Source organism: Camponotus floridanus, unplaced genomic scaffold (assembly GCF_003227725.1).
Source record: "Camponotus floridanus strain SB8 unplaced genomic scaffold, Cflo_v7.5 scaffold1, whole genome shotgun sequence".
Lineage (NCBI taxonomy): Eukaryota > Metazoa > Arthropoda > Insecta > Hymenoptera > Formicidae > Camponotus > Camponotus floridanus.
Window position 1 is genome coordinate 380160 of NW_020229214.1, and position 25260 is coordinate 405419.

The window sequence follows — 25260 nt, forward strand, 5'->3', positions numbered from 1 at the left end:
AGAATTTTTTAATGAGTCGGAATATGATTATCTAAAAATATGCATTAAAAGGTTTGATTTATTTAGAAACTTTTTTATTTCTTTTATTTTTTTCGTAAAATTAATAGTTTTCAAGATAAAAAATAAAACACGTTATCGTACACAGCGCGATGGTAAACAGCATACGTTTCGAATTATGAGAAGTTAAATTTTAAATTTTAAAATAAAAATAAAATTAGAGTAAATGTTGGAAAAATTGGAACAAAAACAAAATTATAATAAAAACCTAAGAAATAAAAAATAATCCCTTCCCTTAATTTTCGACAAGAATCATCTCCTAAAATTTTTCCCACTTATTAAGAAACTCTGTATATTGCATCTCGTAAATAGAAAATATTAGCGAGAAATTATGTCGATATGGGCTGTACATACGTTGAGAAAGAGCATCGAATACAAATTGTAAAACAGAGAAATTAAGTGACTCAACGGCGCCTTGTCAATAGGGGGATGGTGGACGGATCAGCGCGCATGTTAGTCGAAACACGAATTTAATCAATTTCCAGCCGCATTGCAACTACACGGCGCGGCGCGGCGCGGCGATTTTAATTTATCAGTTTAATTAATGGGTATCTGGTGTACACAGTTACCAATTAAAACGGAATCAACGTCATCGGGTTTCGCGATTTCTTCGCCCGCGATTCCGTTGCCGCGCGTGAATATCGAATAAGGGCGGAAACGGGCAGCCGCCGCGCTTGCATATTGCTTGGAATTCGCGGACAAGCGGCACAGAATCCGATAAAATAACTGAAATATTGCGAATGGGGCCGGAGCGAGCGTCCGCGACGAGAAATGCTCCCGATATCGAAGGCGCGGGATCAAATCCCGGCAACAAATATTCGCGCGCAAGTCTCGGAAACGTTAATAATCTAACGATACAGATCAAAGGACGACGATGAAATGGCGGCAAGTGAGAGAATACTATGCACGAATTATTCGCGTTAACATCGTACTGTTGCGTGGCGTATGAGAACGAAGCTATTAATACATTCTGGCGGGAGATAATTAATCCTGCGCGCAAACAAATGCCTCGAGAGAGGTACGCTTTTGCGTATCGCGATTCCCTTTATGATACGTAAAAATTGCATTGCATCGTAAATTTCGTTCAACATACTTCTCGGTTTTCATTTACGCCCTGGAAATTCGTGTAATCGATTTGATATCAAGTGAAAAATGTTATTATTATAATCAGAAAATAATATTAAGTTTAAAATTCTCTTTAAGATAATTTTTCGCAGGGAAATTAATTGTTTTGATACATGTTAAGAGAACATTGAGTTTAAATTGCGCTGTGAAAAGTTTAGAAATAAAATGAAGACGTAAGATATTCTGTATATTAAAGTCAATATTATAATATATGCGCATTCTCGAGATCAGGTAGTTATAACATTTCGTCTGCAATATTATTTTTAATGATCTGCAAACTGAATGGTTTATATCAATCCCAAAATTACTTTAGTGTTCTAAATTGAAAAAATTTGAAACATTTAAGACACTTTGAAATCTTTATAACGTCTCTATATCAATCATTGTTAAATATTAAAATATAAATATATAATATTAAAGTTAAATATTAAAATTGTTTCTTTATAAAAATCGAAGTTTGAATAAGAATCAGTTAAAAATGGAAACTTTTTAAAAAATGTACAACTTTGCAAAATTAATAAGTATTGAGAAAAGTTGTTGTTTAAAGATCTATGACATTTATGAAAGAATATAAATGTATCTGCGGCTTCAATAAGCTTAATTATTTTGAGAGACCTTGAAAGTGGAGTAATTTTATAAGGATGCATGCGATAATAATAAACAATTAAATTATTTACATAATTTTTCCCGAATAATAATACAAATTAATAAAAAGAGATTGAACTAAAAGACAGAACCGTCTACCTGCTAAACAAATGCATAATGATATACAAATATAAGATATTTTACTAGAAATACATGTTTGTATTTGAATAATTAGAAATTATATGTGAGAATATTAGATATTGCTTTTTTGTGTGCGTCACATTAAAAAAGTTATTTTAATTAATACTAAAAAAATGCCAAAAAGCGGGCCAAATTAAAATTCATACTACTAAAAAATTCATTACTTGCAGAAATACTGAGCATTTGCAATTTAGGTCGTAACGATCCTAACATAATTTCTACTCTAATCAAAGATAGATTGTTGTTATCTTGGTGTCGTTTAATTAATAAAACTCCACCATTAACAAGCTTTTTTTTAGAAGGGAAAACCAGATTTTTCTCTCTTTTCGTTTCAGAGTCATTTAAAATTTAATTTTCGTCTGAATCGTTAACGACCCAGATTGCAGATGAAGAGTTAATAGCAGCACGACAATGATACCCATAAATATGAAAATCGTGTCGAAATGATTACTTTCCGATGTATCCTGCTATGAAAAAATTTCTATCTATAAAACATGGAATTTTATGCGCGACATACATTAACTCCACTTCGCGTAAACATATTAAAAATGAACGCGATCTAAAGAATTAGCATGACCGAATATGGTAAATGGACAAAACATTATTGTGCAGTTAATATCCAATATATGTAGTCTAATATAATGTAATAAACTTTTGTTATAAACGTCAAAAAAGAAGTTAAAGAGGAAACTGCTTTATCGAAATTTTTTTATCGATTATTTACATTTATTAGTTGATTCGTTCGTGCTTGTGTCAAGTAAATGTCTCATGAGCGCAACATGTAATACATCTTACCTTCTCTATTATGCATACGAGGCTTATGATAGAGCCTACATCGACGTGATGCTCTTCGCCTCCTAATATAAACGCCTCTGGTATCACTATATTTAGATTGACAAAATGGGACAGTATCCCTGTACTCCTCGAGACCTGGAAAATAAAAAAATTAAATCAGACATGAATCGTTTTGCACTGAATTATATATAATATTTCGTATAATACGAGAGAAGAATTTTAACTCTTGAAAATAGCTGAAATTATGAAATTTTTAATTACGTGAATATGATAAAATCGAATTATTCAATAGGAGATATGTGGATATCTAAAATAAAGTTTTAAAATGGAAAATATTCGAGTTTATAATTTATTTTGTTTTTTAACTCTATGAAGGATGATAATGTAGTTGAAAACAAATTATAAAGATAAAAATATTTATTAGCATGCTCGAAAATTTCTATAATAAATGCAATAAAATTATCAAATATTATTTTCAAGACAATCATAACTATAAAAAAATTATAAATGATATACGCTATCGCTAAATATTTTATTGCTTACATAGCCAAGATAAGAGTATAATACATGTGTTGCAATGTTTACAATTTTGATTGAAAATATGAAACATTTTTAGTAGTTGTAGTAAACAAACTTATTGCTCAATTATACATACGAGATATAACTTTTAAAAAGCTTTACTATCAATCATATGCTCATAAATATTTATAAATCAGAGAAATATGAAGCTTACATCAGTTTTCGTTGTTTTATCATGACTACTTTAATTCTGGATGACCAAAAAACATATTATATATTTGACTACTTTAATTCCTGACGACAAAAAATATATTATATATATATATATATATATATATATATATATATATGTATTTCAAAGTAAACGCACAATACGAAAGCTGAGCAAGCTTTAATTCATCGAGTTTCAAGTACATGGAAATCGGCTTATCGACAACTTCGTCCAGAAACATTGTAACTCGAAATACTGAGTTTTCAGTACAGTCCATTAAATATTTCAACGTAAAACTGAGTGCTCTTTCCTGGCAGTTCCCATCTTTTTCAATGAAAAAAAGTCTTCAAATAGATGGGTACGCGATGTATAATGTACCATTTGCGTTTTATACATATATAATGTACACGTTTGTCAACAACATCGCTAATGAAAATTTAAAATAAATACGCTTCGTCTATTAGTAATTTTCAAAATTTCATTTGTTTTTAATTTCTGTTTACAATCTCGCTGTGCACCGGTCATGTTTAGTGACATTTGGCGCAACGAACGCTATTCTAATAAATGCGAGGGAGGTGAAATAACGAAGAGAAGAAATATTATATCGATCCAAGAATCTTCTTAGCATACGAGATATGAAAACAAAAAAGGATTACCTCGTCGTCTCGCGAAACGTGATTGCAATTATAATTTTAATTTAAAACGTTACGAAAATTCCATTTCAGGGAAATTTCAGCTCTTTGTTACGTAACTTCGCTAAAATAACACGAGGATCGCGAGCAAAATTATCGTCGTCGAACCGTTTTCCCTTTTTAACTTATCACAGCTCCTCGTACCTCGAAAAACAATACGCGCTTCTCTTTCAGGTGGATTCGCTTTCGGAAAACCCTCTCTCTATCCCAAGCACCGTCAGATGTCATCAAATATATGCATACACAAGAATAGTTTTCACCAAGCTGCGCAGAGCGTGCACAGCAGGGAACTGGGGAAAGTTTGCCGTGGAACAATGGTGCCCATAGATAGATAGGTATATAAGTAGGTAGGTAGGTAGGTACGCCGCATAAAAAAGCATTATGCGAGTTTGAAAAGTGTATCGTTTCCGCCGGCAACTTGGACGAGTGCCCGGAACTTTCTTCCCGACTCTCATCGCGAACGGCGAACGGTGTGCGCCTGTGCATCCTCGAGGATGCACCCTTGGCATCCTCGTGTGTTCGTATGGATAATGCGTCGCGGTAAAAACGTCACCGCGAATAAATATACAGTCGGGCGCCGTTATTTTTTTCTCCCTCTCTCTCTCTCTCTCTCTTTATTTTTTTTTTAAACGCGCTCCTTCTGGCCGCGTATATACGTTGCGGTTATGAAACGTCATGAAACGCCTGGCTGCTCTCCTCCGTTCTTCTTCCATTTTTTTTTCTTCCTCATTTTTAAAGAGAGACAGAGAGATAGTCTCGGGGCTCTCTCGTTGTACGCGTTGTACATTCGCCATTGTTGCGGGCGGGTGTATAATCGCATTAATAAAACGGTATATTCTATGGACGCGTTATAATAGCGGCACGAAACCTTGTGTGCCTTTGCATGACAAAGGGGAGAATTGACAAGCATGCTGATGCTCTTGTTGTCACGGTTGGCGGTGGATGGGTCACTCCCGCGGTACAAAAGAACTGCGAATAGGGGAGACGAGAGTCGAGTTAATTAAATCCCTCTGCACGTTTAAATGTCTTGGAAAAAATTTGTTATCCGGCAAAACGGCGTATTTCTGCCGGCGATAAACTCGGACGATGAGCAATAACGCGTAATTGTTATCCCCCGCGGCTAAAGACGCAAAGTGATTTCAACTCGTCGTTTCAATCTTGCAACGACGATATTTTTTTTCAATCAACCGATCTGATTTTGCCATTCTTACGATTCATTTCCGATCTTAATGCGTCCCGATTAAAAATATCATTCGTTTCTCCCGCTCGAGAAATTCCTCAGACCTGCTGATGAACTTTGAAAATTATTTCTATAACAATAATCATATAATTATCGCTGCCTATTTTAACGATGTGAAATGATTTAATTTAGCTTGAAGAAAGAGGGAGAAAAATCTGAAAATATATTTCGACAGTTATTCAATGCCTCGTATTTTTGCAACGCATTTTTGTAACGAAAGATCGATCTCAAATTGATCGAGGAATTTTTTTTCGTAATACCGTATGAAGTGTAACGAGCGTGAATTTGCGGCCACCAGGTGCGCGTTGCGCATTCGCAGTGATATACTCGCTCATTTCGTCGGACGTACGTCATAAATACGACTCAACTACTTTACTCGCGGCCTCTCGGCGTTAAATGATCAGCGTCGCGTACAAAACCACGGGAATTAGAAATATGCGCGCATTCTGATTAATCGACCGACGAGTACCGGTCGTGTTTATTGTCGCCTCCTCGATCCGTCGACGCTCGCGAGTGACATTTATTTTCATCGCGCTTGAATAATGGCGGATAAATTTACGAAGGAAATATTACAGCGCGAGCGCGTGCTTTCCTCATCAAATTTTACCTTGCCGTGGCAGAGAGGGATATGCTATAAATGTTACGCCATGAATTTTGCGCGGCGAACGACCGGCTCTTTTTTTTCGGCCGGCTTTTCAAGATAAAATCGCGAACCATCTGGCGCGGATATGCGTTTACAATTACCACATCGCCCGCGAATTGCCTATGTAAATAGCATTTCTCGCATTGGCGTTTCGAATCGAATCGAATCCCGCGCGTGTGTGTGTGTTTTTTTCTCGTGATTAATACACGCGTCCTGCTAACACGGGATTATCGACCCCGTGCATTGTTCGTTCTCCGCTCGCTTTTTTTTTTATCCCTCGGTGCCTCCGAAATGCGCGGATGATACTCTTATCTGGCACGGCGGGGATAAAAAATGACGTCTGTCATGGATCGGGCCGTTCGAAAATCTCCCAATTGTGCCAAGAAAAGCCGAGCGTCCCGGATTTTCAGGGGTAAGGCTCGAGCATATATCAGCCGGGCTTCTCGTTTCCCCTTGCGAAATGCTCCGCGAAAATATACGCTCTTTGCGTCGGTCGCTCGACCTTTGCGAAAATATAGACGCGGAACGGCATCTTCTGCGCGTGACAATCGCGATTATTGTCATGTTGGCTTTATATATTGACTATACTAATGCATTTCTCCGATTACACGAGAGTAAAATACTCGTTTTACTCGAGCGTTTAAGCGAGAGTTGTGATAGAAATAATTTGCGATGAGCAAACGCTTTTTTGCATGCACGATAATTTCTCTTCATGTCGTTATTTCGCTTAATTCACATATTAAAATTCGCATTATCTTGTATATCTTTCATATTGTCATACCTATTTATTAATCCGTTCATATGTTGTTTTTTTTTAATTTTTTGTTTAATTAATTTTTTTTTTGAGCAAACATATAAACTTGCACTGTATTGGATTAATCGTTAAATCGTAATGAGCGAAATCGCCGATGCAAGAGAAAAAATATGTATAAAGTTTGTGTTCATCGAGTAAAATAAAATTTCAGAAATTCATTAAAAGTTCGTTAAAAAATATATGGAGATATTTATTTCTATCTATATCATTCTTGCTATCATTCCGCGTTTCATACTTTGTGCATATTAATAATTAAAAATGAATATCGTGCAGTAAGAGATGCTTTTTATATGCGCATTCGCGCAATTCAACAACACATTTCGCAATTATTTCCGACTGCAAAAATTTCGTAATCATGGAAATCCATAAATATGCGATCTTTTTATCCGTCGCTGATTATTCCCTCCTCCGTACGTTGATTAAAAATTTCCATGTGTTTGTGGCATCGTATTATCTCGCGTACTTGCAATAAAGTGTGCCTGGAAATCGTAGTAAATCTTAAATATTTTTTTCTTTTATCAAGATTCTTACTTGACATCACATAAAATTTCGCTGCATGCCGTATCTCGTGTCACACGCAGTAATTACGTTAATGCAATTCGGTTTAATCAGACGGATTATTACCTTTTACGGTATATTAATTATTTGTTTGTAGTTCCGAATGAGGATATCATTCATTAAATAATTCCGCATTTATTAACGAGTATTCTCGTATATTTAATTAGAGTCATATATGCTTGAAATTTTCCGTTTTCTTTTTAATATGATTAAATGTGCTATGATGGCTACGTAAATTACTGAAAATTGGAATATTTCTGGAGCGACAAATTCAATTTAAAATGCATGCATTCATATCTTTCCTTACATTATCGTAATTTTCATTTGTCATTTCTAAATCCATTGAATATAATTATGATAATTTTCCTGCGAAAAAAAAATTATTGCTTATAGAATATTTATATTTTTATTACTGTGAAAATGTCTCAACAAGTAATAATTTCTGAAACTAAAAGTCCTAAAAACTATAATCCAATTGAAAGTATTTGAGCCTCGTTGTTCTTAATGTTTTTCTAATTTTATAACATGCAGTTTATATTTGTAGACAAATTAATTTTATTTATTTTAAACGGTTTCTTTCATATTTATCTTCGTACATTTGACAGTTGAGATGTCATGATTAAGTAATTCCCGAGTTCAAGTTTGACATTTTTCTATTTATGAGTGCTGATCAAACATTTTGATAAAAATACTTTCTAGAAAGAAAGATGAAGTAAAAAAAGCAATCAAGACTCATTCCTGTCTTTTGATTCAATTACAATGTTCGGTTATTCAAGTGTTGAATTAAATCGTGATTCAAATCGTGATTAAATCATGAAATCAAATTAAAATGTAATTTTTATTTCTTACGTAATTTCATTTTGTAGCTTTTTCATTTTCTAGTTTATGAAAGAATAATAAAACGTAATAAACCTAATTTCAACATTTACTGATCGCATTCTTTCTTCGCGATATGACTCGTGGCTTCCCCTTACGACTCCCAAGTCGCCATGTTTATGCGTTAGCTTCTACTTGAAAGCGACGTAAAATGTTCAACGGCAGATACAACGGCAAAAATACAACGCTTTCAAGTTATTAAATTTTTGCAACCGATTGGCGAGCTGGAAAAAGCGTCAGGTAAAGGCGTGCGCTTGTGGAGAATCAGCATCGTGTATTTAAGCCACTTTTTTTTCTCGTCAAACACGAGCATTTGCCGGAAGATACGATATGTATACATTTTGAACTGAAATATTATTTGCACGAATCCCTCGATTTAGCCGATGCTTATCGCGTAAACAAGCGCGCGTCAATCCCATATTGACTCTTTGGCCTAGAATTGCTTCGATAAGTCATAATCCTATATTTATGTGAGTCTTCATATTTAGCATATGAAAATAAAATTCTCTGAAAACTTTGTAAAATGCTCGCACATTTAATTTTTTCATTAACCGTATGCACGTTTTCATGTATAAAAGATAGTTTTAATTATCCCCGTTTTTAATTCTGGCTATTTCAAGTTGCGAATGTTTCGGAAATCTTCGTGTCTCGAAAATAATTGTATCATTAATTGATATTCTTCTTTTGCAATAATTTGCATAAAAGTCTGGCCAATATATGTTGCTCGTTTGCATATTTTTAAGATAGATAGAAGACTTGATACTGATTTTTCTGGGTGCACAAAAATCCCTTATTTAAAAAACAATTTAATATTAAAAATTAAATATTACTGATATAAAAATTATTAAATATTAAATATTAAATATTAAATATTAAATATTAAATATTAAATATTAGATATTAAATATTATTGATATAAAAAATATATATAATAAAATTATAATAATCTATTAATTATTCAATCTTATATTTCAATCAAAATATTGAAACATATTGTAACAAGAAGCTGTCGCGCAATGATTGTTTAAAGAGACGTCAATTTAAATATAATAAATGATATAATTCTTAATGTATAGATAAGTTTAAGCACATGTGTATTTCTCTCTTGCTATAAATATCAAATCGTATCTCTTATGTTATTGTGTTTTCTGCTACACCATTAAACGCCTACCCTCAGTTGTGCTTACGCTGAAGCTTTCGCAAGACTAACGTGAAGCTATAACTCGTGCTACGTGGCCCGTTCGTGGCCGATGATATACGTAATGACGTTCGATGACGTGTCAAACGGCGCGTAGACGATAGCTTTGCGGACACAGAGCTGTTTCGGGAAGTCAAGCCGGTGTGAATAACGTCGACAAGACACATGCGTATACGTACAATGCACACACACGTACACACATCTGGCAACTTGGTAATTTGTATGGAGTTCGCGGAAGGAATTTCGGGGGAAATCGTGATATGCGGGGGAAACTTTCGCGTACCATCGCTTCTAATTCTGATACGGGCGCTAAATTGTCCTTTCCGTAGGTTTGCCTCTCCTCGGTATTCGCCCATATAGCGAAATGCTTGCTGACGTAACGACAGGTTACGATTGGATGGCATAAAATGGGGAGAAGAATCCCATGGAAGTGAAAATCGTGTCGACATTTGTGAAAGGTAATGGCTGTACAGTGCCCATTTATGTGATTTGACGTTGTTATCGCTTGCATATTACTTTTTCTTCTGCGATTTAATAATATATCAATCTCTATTATATAAAATAAAATTTGTTCTCTTTTTCCTCCAATCGCGGCCAATCCGATTATCGCAAATCCCAAGGACTTTTTGATCACGTAAAAGAGTGGAATGTATAATTTTATACGCTACAAATGTCTAATATATATATATATATATATATATATATATATATATATATATATAATATTAATTAATTCTTCTCTATATTTGAGGATTAATATATATCTAGAATATTAATCTAATTAATATTTTAATAGACACTTTCGAAAAATAGAGACGGATAAAATCACGTATGAAATGGGGTTGATATGTCGTTGACCGTTGATAATTTATTCCGACTGTGCCTGATATTTATACACATAAATAATATAAAAAAAACATGAGGTCGAGATGTCGATCGATGTTATCGCAAGTTCTTTCGGAGCGAAGAGAGCTCAACGGGAGGATGTATTTGAGGCTATTAATTACAGGAACGTCAAGACCAGGAGGGTCAAGTTGTCTCGAGATAGATCAGACGCGAAGGATCCCTCGCGCAAATGCCGCGCGACGACCGGTTTAATCTTTTTTATCTTTGGATTGCGGCGGAGAGCGGCCTCTCCCACGCTATTTATAATCCATAGGTACTTCTGGGAATTGGTCCGGGGCAGGCATCTGTGCCTCGAGGAAGGTGTGACACGTGAGCCCTAGAAAAAGGCAGTGCGCGCGCGAGACAGGCGTACGTTTCATCCAACGTACCATCTGTATTACTCGATGTCGTGCTTTCTTTCTTTCGAAACGATGCAATACCCCCGCGACCACCGCGAACGTGACAGACGACAGATTGGCCGGGATACTTACGTCGATAAGAGAGAACCCCGGGCTGCGCGAAACCTGCAAATACGAGCCTCTGTTGCAAGATGGGAAAAAATATCGGGCCTCCAAGACACGGGTGTCTTCTTGCCTTCCGTTCCAGTACATCTCGCATCCCTCGTGCGCGTAATGATATGTCATTCTTCAACTGGATATAGTCGAGCGAAAGTCGCACAGGGACCCAACCGTATAATCTATCCATGTACTTTGCGCTGTCTCGATTTGCCACCTTTTATTTGCGTAGCAATTCCGAGAGAAAGAAGTTGGACGCGCGTATCATAGGCTTCTTGTTGTTTCACGATTGATGCTATACCTCTTACGCTAGAAGATACACTTGATTCTTACACGAAGCATTGAGAAACGCGAGGAAATTGTCAGCCGCTCGTGGGAAACGGACAGCGCTCGGCTGGAAAATATAGCGGCTAACGTGGCGCGTTAATCAATTACGTCGTAACGTTAATAAATCCCGCGCAACATGATTATAACAACAACGAGCGTTTTAAAGAAACCCACGAGAGGGAAGATCTATTATAAAAATCTCCCCTAGTCATTCAAGACGCCGGTCGCCCATTAATTACCGACGTCCTATCAACGCGTATTTCAGCTTGGGAACGACGAGCGGTGACGGCCGCGATATTCTCCTTTTTGTGTTAGCTCCTCTCGAATCAGCCAAGGGATGAGGAGAATCAGCTCGTCTGGTTCATGAACGTGTCTCTCGAAATTCCGCCAAACTATACAAGCACACATGCACACGGATACTGGAGGATCTGGGCTGGGACTGTTTAGAACAGGCGACTCGCTGGAGAACCGAGGACCGAGAACGCGGCATAAAAGCTCCGAGCGTAATGAGTTCTTTCCTCCGCTCTCGCTTCGCCAAGTGAAACGCCATCGTTTTTCGCGCGCATAAGTCTCGAAGTAAGCCGCGTCGACGTGGAAATGCATAGTGGAGCGCTGATGGATACAGAGAATGAAGCTGGAGAATGCATGTACATACATATACGGGGTTTTCAAAAAGTCCAGGAACGTTAAAATATCTCGAAAACGATCAACTATAATGAAAAATATGTAAGAAACAAAATTGTAGGACTAAATAAAATGTATCTAATGATAATAAGAATTTGACTTTGGATAAAGTACTCAAGATCATATGAAGTTCAAGTTGATTTTTTTTAATGAAATTTTTTAAGTGAAACTCCTCATTTTTATTGCATATTCTTATAGCTTATCTCGAGAGCTTTCCAAAACACTATAATTAAGTATTTTTTCGTTAGGTACATCTCGAGTTGAGGCTTGAAATCATTTCTTAATTTTACATAAACTGTAAAATATCTTGTAAAATATTCATTTTTCGATTATTTTACCTTAATACTTTTATGTACAAAATAATGAGAGTAATCAATTAGTGTAAAAAAATATATAGTTGTTTTTAAGAAAAATATGGAATTGTTAATTGCAAATTACCGGGACTTTTTGAAGACCCTGTATACAAGAGAGAGTAGTCGTGACGACTGTATGCGCCTGGCTCGACTTATGCGTCACTTTTGTCGCGATGGGCAACCCATTGGAGAGCGCTCTCCATTATTGTGGCACTGCAACAGAGGCAGGGAATTGCTGCCTCGCCTCGTGTGTCGATGATGTCGTGTGAGCGAGCGCACCACCACGTGTTGGCCGTTCGATTATGTCGCGCCGCCGACGTGAACCAGGTCCTGATTTATTTTTAATCGAGGGGGTGAAAGGGGGGAGCAAACGTGAGAGAACGCGCGTCCTGCTCTCGTGATTAACGCGCTCCAGATTCACCGACCTGAGGAATCGGCAGCGGTGTGCGCTCGTCGATCGAAACAAAGAAGTGGAATGAGTCAACGTATCTTCCAACGTGGGTAAGACGGGCGAGTTTGAATCTCGAGATTCTTTATCACTGGGAAAGACAAACGCGTTTGGTCGATCAATATAATTAAATAATGATAGCGAATAATTTTTCAATAACAAGTTTATCAAAAGTTATTATACTTTTTGATACAATTTTATATTTATGTATTTTTTTCAAAACCTCTTCAACCATATATTTTTCTTCGAATCTATGTCAAGATTTTTGATTTTGAAAAATTCAAGATGGCGGATAAAATATAGCAGAAAATTATTTAAAATTTAAAAAATTGTAAATTTTTCCTATAAATTCGAGTTTTGTGACTTAAAAATACCTTTAGAGAGAAAGTTTTAAAAAAATACACTTGTTACATTGTTTAGATTTAGTGCAGAAAATATTGTATTTTTTATATAGGAGTTAACAACAAAAATAACGGAAGAAAAATTTTGAAAAAATTCTGAATAATATTTTAGAATATAAAAAAATCATCCTCTTGATTTTTTAAATAGATTAGTGAAAAATACATTTCTTCGTGAAAAATTACTAATTTTGACTATTTATTCTTATATATCTTATTTTTACAATTAATGATTTCATATCTTTTACATTTATTGACGTTTTAGAAATTTTGTAGAAACAAAAAACCTGGTATTTATTATTAAAAAAGTAGTTTAAAAATGAAAAATTGCGAAAAAAGAGCGCTGAGCGACCCACCGTGTCGCAAAGGGTTAAACGACTATACGTCATTTTATTACACATTTATAATCGATATTCTTCCTCTTTCACTTCCCTACTCTTTGTAATTTCTGCTCGTTTCACGCGACACTTTTAACGAGACTCGTGCGTTTATTGCTTCGCTTTTTGCATGATAAATTCGATTTAGTTGTTCTCGATAAAATTGTTGGGACACTTCGAAAGGCAATATATCCCATCAACGAATCTGATCGGTTATTGAATGTTCGACTCGGACGGGACACGAACGATGATGGATAAAGAAACATCATGTTACGTGTTATTAAAATACTTTGGCGACGGCTGTACAGTGATTTATCTCAGCTATCGCTTTTCAGAATGGATACGAGGGATAAAAAAAAAGTCTCCAGCTCTTGTCACTTGCGTGAAAGTCCTCGGTATCGCACGGGTCACCGGGCATATATGGGGCATGTGTCAGACTCGTTACAAAGTCCGCCGTGATACTCGTAATACGTACCAATGACATCGTTAACGGGAAAAAGGGATTGAGCTCCCGAAGTGATTCCAAGATGAAACGAACAGCGAAACATTTTCATTTCCCCGCAGGGTCCTGGACGACGTCGCGCCACCGGTCTCTCTATTTTCTCTCTCTCTCATCTCTCTCGTTCCCTCTAGTTAGTCCAGTTAAGCCCGAGGTAGAGGTAATTCGGTTTGTTCCACGGTTCAGGATTTAGAATCTATCTACTGTTGGACTTTACTTTACGTGACTGACCATTTTGACGGTATAATTTCTTGGCGGACGCGGAGGGCGAGAAAGTCATCGCAAACATTTTGAGCGTGACCTCGTTGCGCATGAAATTAACTTGCTTGAGGGTGGTTTAATTTAGGGCGCATTTGGAATTATGCAGAGGGGAGAGTTATTTATTACGAAAAATTTCTATTGCCACGCCATTTTCTATGCAACGTTGGTTCGCAACGCGAAAATCGAAGCACATTGCGCATGCGTGGTACACGTGTCGGCGAATGTTAATTGAATGCAAGTTAAGTCAATATTGCTACTTACTGTGTGTACAATGCGCATTATTATTGCGAGAATGCACAATCTAATCGCTCTCGTTATCGCGGCTTTCGACGGCAACAGCCAAGTTGAGGGTGGTCGAAACAGCTCGAAGAGATCTAATCATGTCTAATTACGAATAATGATGTGACACTGTCGTCACTTGTCACCTGCATCGACACAGTGATATTACGTGTACGTCGGTATCGTATGTCGCCGGAAACAGAGGGAACACGAGTATTCGGTTACATCTAGGATCGCGGGCAATAAGGTGGTTAGGTGGTTTCTGGACTCGAGGAGGAATTAATGCAGGTGAGTCCTGCTTATGTCGACTCCTTGCTCATTAGTAAGTCGACACGGAGTTTGCCAAGTCGCGAAACGCATCATTGGAAACGCGAATCTAACGAGAATCTGCCATATTTACAGGAAGAGCAACAAAGTTATATAAAATCCTTGTCTTTTTTAAAATTTAAAAAAATAAATAAATAAAATGCGATACAACTATTCATTTTATCTTTTATCGATCAGTGCATACGTATGTCAGCAAGATGCAGCTGTATTTAATATAACATTTAACGCGATACGTGTCTTGGTGATTTATACACAGTAAAAAATTGTGCGTCCATATGTTAAAATTTTCTTGTGTTACCATCATATGTTAAAATTTTCTTGTATTTTCTTGTGTTTTAATTAGTACTTTAATGTAAAATTAACATACAACCTATATGTTATTATTTTTATAACGTTTTCATGAGTTATATTTATGTCAACTTTATAACTTGACACTTTGTACATGTCTCTTAGAAAAGAAATATTATTTTGAGTATTTTTAACATGACGTTTTAAACGATCAACATGTCTTAAAGTCAGTCGAAAATTCTAGGAAAAGTTAAAGTAAATCTTGAAATAATCTTGAACTTTGACATACAAAAATAATAAAATTTATTAAAATCAAATGTTTCTATTACAAATAATTTAAGTTAAAATAATTACTATTATATGTTAATGTCCTTAACATTTCTTACGAGTTATTGTAACTATTTTTTCATGTAATTTTTAATTAATTTTTATGTTATTTTTACATTACACTTAAAGTCACGATAACAAAAATAAATGTAAAGTATCGTGTCAATTATTTAACACTTTTAATTTGTCAATAAGTAACATATGACGAATGAGTTAACTTAAAATTTAGAGTGGACTTTCTGAGACATGTGAAAATTTGTATTTTATTTTTTACTGTGTACATATATAACTATAATAGGTTTTTTAAATGTTATTCGAAAAAAAAATGCATTTTTTACGCAATTGACAATTCATATATTTTAACTTGTCTTAATTAAAAATTCAATGATTCATTTTATTTCAAGAGATCAAGATAAAAATTCAGATAAATTATAATTAAATCAGTTAAATATGTTATTTCAAAAAAAAGAGAAAAATCAATAAGTAATTAATAAATAAATGTCACTCTTTTAAAAAATACATTTCATATAAATAAAAAAAAGCATTTTTAAAGTTTTTGTGTTTTTAATCATCGTTTCGGTTAATTTTCAAATCACTATTACACTCTTGCATTTTAATTTCGGAACATATTTCGAGATACATTGGTATGGATGAATATTTCAGTTTAAACAGATATAAAGTATCAGGTATCATGCGATGAAAATCTTCCATTTTAATTTTAAAGCCAGTTGTAAAAATTCATTAGAATTATACGATTATAGTCACATTGCAAATGTAAATAGATTATATTCCATCGGTTCTTCGTCAGGTTAAACAGAACGACTATTCGATACTTTAATTTTCTCCGGATTAAAATATACATTTGGGAAATGTGAAAAATGATCGGGTATCAATTCTTTATGAAATTTATTTGCACATTGAAACCATCTACCTACTGAAAAGTGTGCAACGTTGCATTCAGTATTTATTAAACACACAATAATGATAAATCTGTCGAGAGAAACTACGATATACGTCTATAAAAATCCATCGACAGTCTTTTTCCTAATCATTGGAAACCAAAGAGTTTCTTTTTGAAATAAAATTATCCGTTCGGAAGAGGAATCTTTTCCCTGAGAGACGGCGTGAGGATTTTTCTTCTTCACGTACATACGAAATAATTTCCTTTTGCGAGAGCGCGCGCTTTCGCGCGAGAAGATATCATGTGACGTAAATATGTCATGGGGAGAGAACGACGCGACGAGACTCTATGTGAAAAGTCAGGTCCCTTCGAGAATGCGGCGATCCTATCACGAAGTGCGCGCCCGTGGTCTTCGTCCGGTATAGACGGATGAGAACGGACGAAAATTCGATTTGAGCCGTCGTCAGCCTGTATCACATATCCGCGGAAATGTTCGTTTTTGCTCGAAATAAATTTCGCCGACGTAAAACGTGGAACACCTATCTGCCGCCAACACGCGCCACGTTTCTCCCTTCCACCCCCGTCGTTTTCCCTCCGGGGGGGGGGAGGGAGGGTGTGAGAACGCGGAGAGCACCCTCGGCTCTTCTTCGGATATCACGTCGAGTTTCCTCTTTCTTTGACTCTCTCGGGAGACTTTAAAGATTCCGAGTTATAACCGTCCGGCGGGAGGAATGCTATCCTGAAAATTGCATTCCCATGACTAGAATCTTTCGCCGCCATAATGTATCACTCTTGCCCTGCTTCGACCGGACCCGGAAGATCCTATTTTCACCTCATCTCGCCATCGAAGATATATTCGGACGCGTTAACCATGTTATTAAATAATTCAGGTTCCGGGAAGAGTAACTTTTTCGATTCTTTATTTGTTTATTTATTTATTTATGGTAGGAATATTAATGTACATTAATCACGATCCTATATTAATATAAAATATATTTTCAATATTAAAAGATTATTAGTTAGTGGATGAATAATTTGAATTTTATCTTTTCCTTAATTTATTTAGAGAGTAGAAATGGTTCGCAAAGCTTTGTAAAAAATTATTCGAAATTAATTACATACTACTGTTGATCTCTTTCTTCTTGTACGGATTATTTTTTGAAATAATTATGACCTTTCATATGTTTAATTAACTGTGATATCGAGTTTTAAAGCTAGCTAATTTGTTCTTGATTTGATGAATGATTTGATTTTATAAATTTATATAAAATGAATCTTTTAAAATTTGATGGAAAACTTAATATTTTGATTCCTTTCGATTTAGTAAGAGAGATGTTTAAAGTATAAATTCATTTAAATTAATTAGACTAAATCTTCAATAAATTTTTATCTCATCAATTATGTAACACTTTATAATATATTGATTCATGTCTTTAGAATAAAGACGGAATCAGTGGAAATAAAATCACACACCCCCGTACTTTCTACGATATTTGATCGCGTTATACATATACTCCAAAAATCTGTAGAAATACAAGGAACCGAAATAACATTCCGATCAGGTTTTCATATTGCGCGATAGAAAATGCTATAATCTTTTTATGACGCCGCCGATTCCGCTGGTGCTTTGAACGAGAAACCGCAATTTCCACTTGTGCACCCGGTATTCCCAGTCTCGCATATGCGTGCGCAGATCCCCCGCACATCGACGTTATTTCACACACGCACACGGTACGTGATATCCAATCCCGACTCTACATCGATCAGCCATCAGATCGTATCTGTTCGCGAGAGAATCCTTTCCATTTATGAAAATAAGCCGAATCTCTTATAATCCTCATCTTGTAAAATACTTTAAGACATTTCTGACATCTCTGTTTTTTTATGAAATCGATAACATTATCGATGCCAATTTCTCTGAGAATCACATATATATATCCCGCGGGAGCAAATGTGTGCTACAGAGAGTGGTTTTTCAAATGCGCATTTAATCGTGCCAGCTTGTTGATCGAAAAATTGCAATTTGCTTCCCGAAGATGAAAGATCCACGACCGCGAGGCATCTCTTGTTATTGGTGAGCAATCTTCCTAATGTTCAATACGAGAAAAAACTCGAAATCGTTTCGACGTAATCAAATTTTCCATACATTTTATTTAATGAATCAATAAATTTATTTCTAAATTTATTTCCAAATTTATTTATGAGTTAATAAATTAAAGTAAGCATATATACACTTACATATGCTTAAATGCTTTATTTATATTTATTTATACTTGACGAATGAGATATTTTCGCGTCCCTACGTTTATTGATTTACTCTTGCGGAAGTTAGAATCATTCGATGCGCGAAAATTCTGCGCATTTGCCGGGAATCCTATTTAATTCTGACGTACAAAACGCTACGTTTCGAAATCCTCTTTTCCTCGTGTCGCAATGGCTATAAACACGGTAATCATTCCGCATTGGCAACGGATTCCGGCGGTTCTTTGAGCCGGGAGAACCGCAATTTCTGTCCGTGCATAGGGCGCTCGGCTGCAGTTGTGCGAGAGGCTGCTTACGCACTTGCACTCTCGCGCGCGCGAGCGCGAGCCCGACGTCGAAATACGAGAGGGACAAAAGAGCCGACAGCGAGGAACGCGGAAAAGTGATTTCCCCTTTTCCGTCGTTTGGCGCAATTGCCCTTCCGGCTGCGACTCGGACCGCCTGAAATTGCACGTTGGTTCGACATAAGCTTCTCAGCGATTCTTTGCACCTTACTCCGTCTATCTATTTCAGCCTCTCCTTCTGTCTCTCGCTTTCTTTCTCTCCCTTTTGCTCTCCCTTTCTCTCGTTATTCTCTCGCGAACAGCTTCGTCGACAGCTCACCGTAAATTGGACGCCTATTCTTTCACGCATTGCCGTAGTTTCCGTCTTTCGCCATTAGATTCTTTTTTTTCTCCCTCTCTTTTTTTTATGAAGCTCCCGACACGAATCTACCATGCTTCTCACCCTCGTCCACTCTCTTTATTTCTATCGTACGAGTTTACACGCATTTTCTAACTCCCCGCTTCTTACCTCATCCGTTTTCATTACCTTTTATCGCCGGATTAACTGTTTGTTTTGGTTTGGGGAAAATTCTTGGTCGTTTTAAACAGCGGTTTAATTTCCGTATGGCTCTCTCTCTCTTTCTTTCTTCTTGTACTGTGTTCTTATATTAAATGTTATGCATCCCTCTTCTAGTTGTTGTTGCGACTCGCTATTATTTGCAGGGACGTAGTTGTTATTTGCCACAGTTTAACAAAGGAATCTTAACAAAGCGATTTAACATTTGTTCTAAAATCCCTGTGCAATTTCATTCCATTAATGAATCCTGCCATTAATGTCCCTTTTCTAATCTCCCGTGCCTCGTTTTAGATAAATAATTCCATAAAAGGATGTATAAACATACACCCAAGACTCCTTTCTAGGACTTTAAGTTTTTCCAGGATTCCTCTCGAGCGTCGTCAAAGGGTTTCTCCTTCGCTCTGTGTCTTTTCTCGCTCTGTTTCCATTTGTCTATTTTTCTTTCGAATTCTGCGCTTGCGTTTCTTCTCCCTTCCTCACTCCCCTCTTCTCCTGTAGTGTAGTTCTTTGTATGTGTCGTCGGACTTACTTCTACGCTCTTTCTCTTCTACTTCTTTCTTTCAACTTACTTTCCCATTTCCTTGTTTAGCCTTATGCACACATATATTTCAAAGTACTCTATCTCTGAAAATAGGCATTTCATACTTGACTACTTGTTCTCTCCACATCGTCGAATGAGTTAGTCGTTTCATTTCCAATAGTAGCTATATAAATCATGGAAGGTCTCGGTGTTCAGGCTTTGCGTCGTCTTCGCAGTTGGCTCAAACAGATTTTCCTCTTTCTTGACGTATCTCTTTCATTCTCTCTCTCTCTCTCTCTCTCGTATAGGATATCTTTTATTATTTCCGTCCTTTATATGTTTCTCTGTTGGTTTTTCGATACGAAAAATATCCATTTCCTTTGTGCTGTCGTTTTAAATTACAGGAATATCTTTCTACGATATCCCGATGATTATATAAACTGAATTGGCTATTGAGAAAACGCGCGTAAGACATCGTTAAGAAAAATTTGATAGCGATAAAAAAAGTTCCTGCAGTTATTTACTCTCTCTCGCTTTCTCTCCCGTTTTATTGTAGCTATTACAAAAGGAATATAAAATTCTTGGCAAATATATATTTTGACGGCAAATGTTTATTTTTATAAAAGAGAAAAAAAAATCCCTCCCATTTACATCGGCTAATATCCTCTTTACAATAACCGTTCGAATTCTCTCGAAGTGCATGCGCGGATTTTTCAAGTGTACGGTTATCATCATTTGATGCGATTTGTTACGGAAACCAGTACATGCTTTCTGCATTATTTTGGGTTGAACGTTTAAGAGGGTACAGTCCCGGAGCGTTTAATATAAATGTGTCTCCTTCTTCGTTCTTTTTTCTCGACGAAAGAGAGAGAAGGAGAGTCGGTTTTTCCATTTCTTTTTCAATTTCAACCCCATCCGTGGAGTTTCGCCTCCTCTCTCGCGTTGCGTTTTCCTCCATTTTGCCTCTCACGGGGACTTTTCTTTCTGTCTTCAGCGGACGTGTCCGCGCAGATATAGCCGAGGAGAGACGCATTAACTCGCAAGTACTCTCGGATACTATCGCGAGAATAACGGCCTCCTGTGTTTCTTTCTCACGGCACGAGAGGGTGAACGCTCGAGGAGACTTAAGGAAGGGAAAAGGGGAGGGCGGAAGAAGAGGTTGAGGCTGTTTTGCGCCCAGGTCTCGCAGTTTAACGACCATTCCACTTGAATCGAGCCAGTAATATCGCACGATGTACTATCCCCGACCCGGCAACGACGGAATAAGAAAGCACACGGGACCTTTTGCAACATTCAAGTGTCTCTCTCTTCCTCTCCGCCTTTCGCGGAAGGTACAGTCTTTGCATTTCCACATTTTCGTCGGGTTCAACCGAATTTTACATAATCCTTCCGAGCGTCCATCTTTTCTCACGCAACTTTTTTCAGCGGTAATTAATGTAATATGATTGCGATCTAAAGTGGAATTTAAAAATATTCGTATTTTTGTGAATTGAGCTTCCTTCGCGATTTTATCTTGTCGGATTAAAACCTCAAAAATATATATTATTTTTAATTACGTGTAATTTTAATTTTATTTACATGTACATAGTTTATATATATAAACTTCCATTTATAAATTGCATTCTCCGACTCTCTAGCAACAATTAGGCATGTTGATCTGCCGGAGTTGTAATGACGTTAATGCATCCGTCGTGGACAAAGACGCCCGTTATCATTCAAAGGTCGTCGCGTGACAGTCTCGTTTTGTGGACCCTTCCGCGGGATGGTCGGCGGGATCTACTCATCAAAGCGTATCTATATTAATGAGATAGCGTGCACTGCGCCGACCGTCCTTATTACGCGCGAGTGGATGATTTTCGGCGAGCCATGCGGGAGGGGTTGACAAGGTGCTGTACGCGAGTATATTATCAAAATTCATGAGAACCTTGTTTCGAGCACCGGCCAGACAGTTGATGATCCGACAGTGGGCTTAATATGCGCGTACATTCATTTCCGTCGCAGGAAATAATATTGTTTTTTGTCACACTTTTTACTGTCGCAAAAATTGCAGAATCAAAATGTACACTGCCTCAAATATGCTACTGGTTTAGTATAATTATGGTCTTCTCTCTCTCTCTCTTTGTCTCTTTCCGTTTTTCTCGTCTAATTTTTCCACGTATTCGAGTCAAAATTAAAAAGAATAATAAACTTTTTTTAGGAAGAAAAAAAGTATTTATTTAAAATTATTTATTTAACAGTATTTATTTAAAGTTATTATTATTATTATTTAAAGTAATATTATTTATTTAAATTCATTTTTTAGGAAGAAAATAAATAGTATTTATTTAATATTTATTTAAAGTCGAATTAATCTGTTGCTTTTTTATTAAATTATCGATAAACATGTTATACATTTTAATTTTCTACAATTGTGATATAATAATGTTAAAAAAAATAATTATTTCTTGTGAAATTGTTAAATGTATCAAGAGAATTATAAAATAGTACATTTATTATTCTTTGTGATTTAATATAATAATAATATAATAATTAATATAATAAAATATAACAATTAATAAAATAATTTACACAGCGTTTCTGTTAATTGCAAAGAAATGTAGATGTACAAATGTGTGACAAAAGTTTATTGCGCGTTTTGTATCTGCTTTGAAATATAACGTTAATAAACGATACATTTATGGCTCTTCATAAAATAATGACGGTTTTCGAGATTATCGTCAGTATTATTAAGTGAACGAATTGTTTAGTTAAATCAATAGCGCGAGTACGCACTCGCCAAGTATCAACGAGATGCATCTCGTTTAGCACTCGGACCACGTAATGCGCAGCAAGCATCTCTCGTTCGATTATCTATAAAACGTGTCCTCACCTCGATAGCTTCGAAAACATAATCCAAAGTGTTGCAAGTACCTATTTCGCGAAACAAAGCTCTCCCTCCACCCGCCCCCTCTATTTCGTTGCCGTGTTCATGAATTCAGTACATCCTACGAGAGAAGCCCTGCCACTCATTTTATTTAGAATCCGCTAGGTAGCTTCGATTACTCCCCCAAGGCTGCGTCGATTTTCGAAGCTCGTTGCGCATTGCACGGGGCGTTGGGTCGCGCAAGAACGAAAGAGGACGAAGGGGTGAGAGGGGGATGAGAGGGAGGGAATGCAATCGATGCACACTATGCCGTAGGAAAAGCGAGCTCATCGTCTGCGAAGAAATTCCCGATTTGAGAGAATCGCGAACAGAGTTCAGTTAGTTTTGGCGAATATCTTCTTGCTACTTGTAAGACACAGATACGTACGTGACATGGTGTACAATTTTTGCGGAGTTTTCCGAGATCGTTTCCACGTCTGCGAGCGACGTTTAAAGCTCGTACGGGGTCTCGCTTTAGGGGTCTTTAACGCGTGTATTTATTTCCACGCTCGGTCGATGGCATTGCGCAAAACTTGCAGCGCGTTTAACAACTCGAGAATTTCAACGCCTGCGCAAACAGAGGGTGCGTAAAGTCGATGCAATTTCCAAGGTGATATCACCAGTTAAATATTCCGATGATACAGCTCCCTTTTAGAAGATAGTACAAGTGCCTTCAAGTTCTAAAGAGATTTAAAGCGACATCGTGCGTACATTTGCATGAGATTTCTCTACGAGCTATATATTAATAAATTTCAATGTAAACATTTGAATATTCATAATAAATACGAGTATTTTGAATATGTTTCTAACATTTAAAAATCACTACAACAAAGAGAATGTTTATTTATACTCAATTCTTGTAAAAAAATTCCAAATAAAGAAAATATTTTGAAATTTTTTTTACATTTAATATTTCAAAAATTCGTTGGCGGAATTTTCTAAAATCCTTTTTATCGCGTTTTTACTCATACGAAGAAGAAACATAAAACTTTCAAAATTCTGTTGTAAATTTATTGAAATGTTTTATCGAAAAAAATTGAATTTTTATAAGTGATGAGTATTTTTTATTCACATAAATATTTATCATTAAAAATTACAATAAAGAATATGTATTGTGCATTTAATATTTTGTTGAGGTATTAAAATGAGAAGATATATATTTTAAATATATATACATATAATTCACTTGGCTTGTACCGACTATTTATATGAGAGATATTTTTACGATTATTTATATGAGAGATTTTTTTTACAAATTCCTTGATTTTTCCATAATGGAAATCCCTGGAAATTTCAGGTTTTCCATGTTTTTTCAGGAAGTAGACACTCTATATAATCACTATAATCTCGATCGATTCCTTCTACTCTTCAATCAATCATTCCCACTTTCCGTATATCTCCCTCTTTCATTTCTATTAATAACCACTCTCCGGGGAATCTCAAGAATGCGTTTCCCGAAGACGTATAATAAGTTTGCCAAGAGGGAGAGCTCATTATTTCGTTAGGTAACAATTCGGGAGCGCGTAAAAAGTAACCGTGTTACTTTCGCATCTCAATTTTCTTCGTGTCTGTACAAAGATGCTCTCAGCGGGAGAGTCTCGAGCGGAGCAACAGAATGAAGCCGTAGCCGAGCAACGTTTCCATTTTCACGCGGTTGAAAACACCCACGCGAGACGAAGAGTGTGGAAGCCGCGGTCTCGAGGTGCAAGCCGCAGCCTATTTCTCTCGCTAAAAAAGAAACGGGGAAGGAAAAAAGCCCCGAAGAAGAAGAGGAAGGCGGAAGCATCGAGGCGGAGCTCGCAGATATACTTTCGCCTCCCCTCGACGTCCTCTTCCTCGTCGCCGGTCCTCGACGTCGCTGTCGTTTGTAGGCGACGTCGACGTCGACGTCGTTCCACGAGAGAGAGAAATCGATTTTATCAGTGCCCCGGAGAGACGTCGCCGACATCTCGCGCGCAGAAAAACCGAAACAACTGTTGAAGCCCGTTCTTCGTCGAGCTCGTGGAGTTTCGCGGGGGCGTAAGAAGAGACGCGCCGGGACGAGGTATAAGGAATCGATGCGGGATAAAACCCAGATTGCACGCGATTGTACGAATCGCTCGTGTCGGGAGTGATTCTTATCTCGGGACGCGAGAGAAAACCGATGCGATTTTCCGCGCGAAATCGCGCCGCGGCACGTTTCGCGAGGCAAAATTATGTTACTCGCGAGTAATAAGCGGGCGATCGATGATTCCTTCTGGATGAATCGCCAGAATAAATTCTTCTCTCCGCGATCGAGGGAATTGCTTTTGCGCGGTGGCGGCTTTCAGAATCACGATTATCGGAGCGAGGAGCGCAAATAGTAACAATTTCC

General features: G+C 36.7%; 1 protein-coding gene across 2 annotated transcripts in view; it reads right to left on the reverse strand.

Annotated features, from left to right (window-relative positions):
- Positions 1-25260, reverse strand: part of LOC105253377 (hemicentin-1) — a 264693-nt gene that overhangs the window by 39647 nt on the left and 199786 nt on the right. For both annotated transcript variants that reach the window (XM_025405966.1, XM_025405964.1), the window contains exon 5: positions 2764-2898. In XM_025405966.1, the coding sequence (XP_025261751.1) occupies positions 2764-2898 (135 nt within the window). The remainder of the gene's footprint in view (positions 1-2763; positions 2899-25260) is intronic.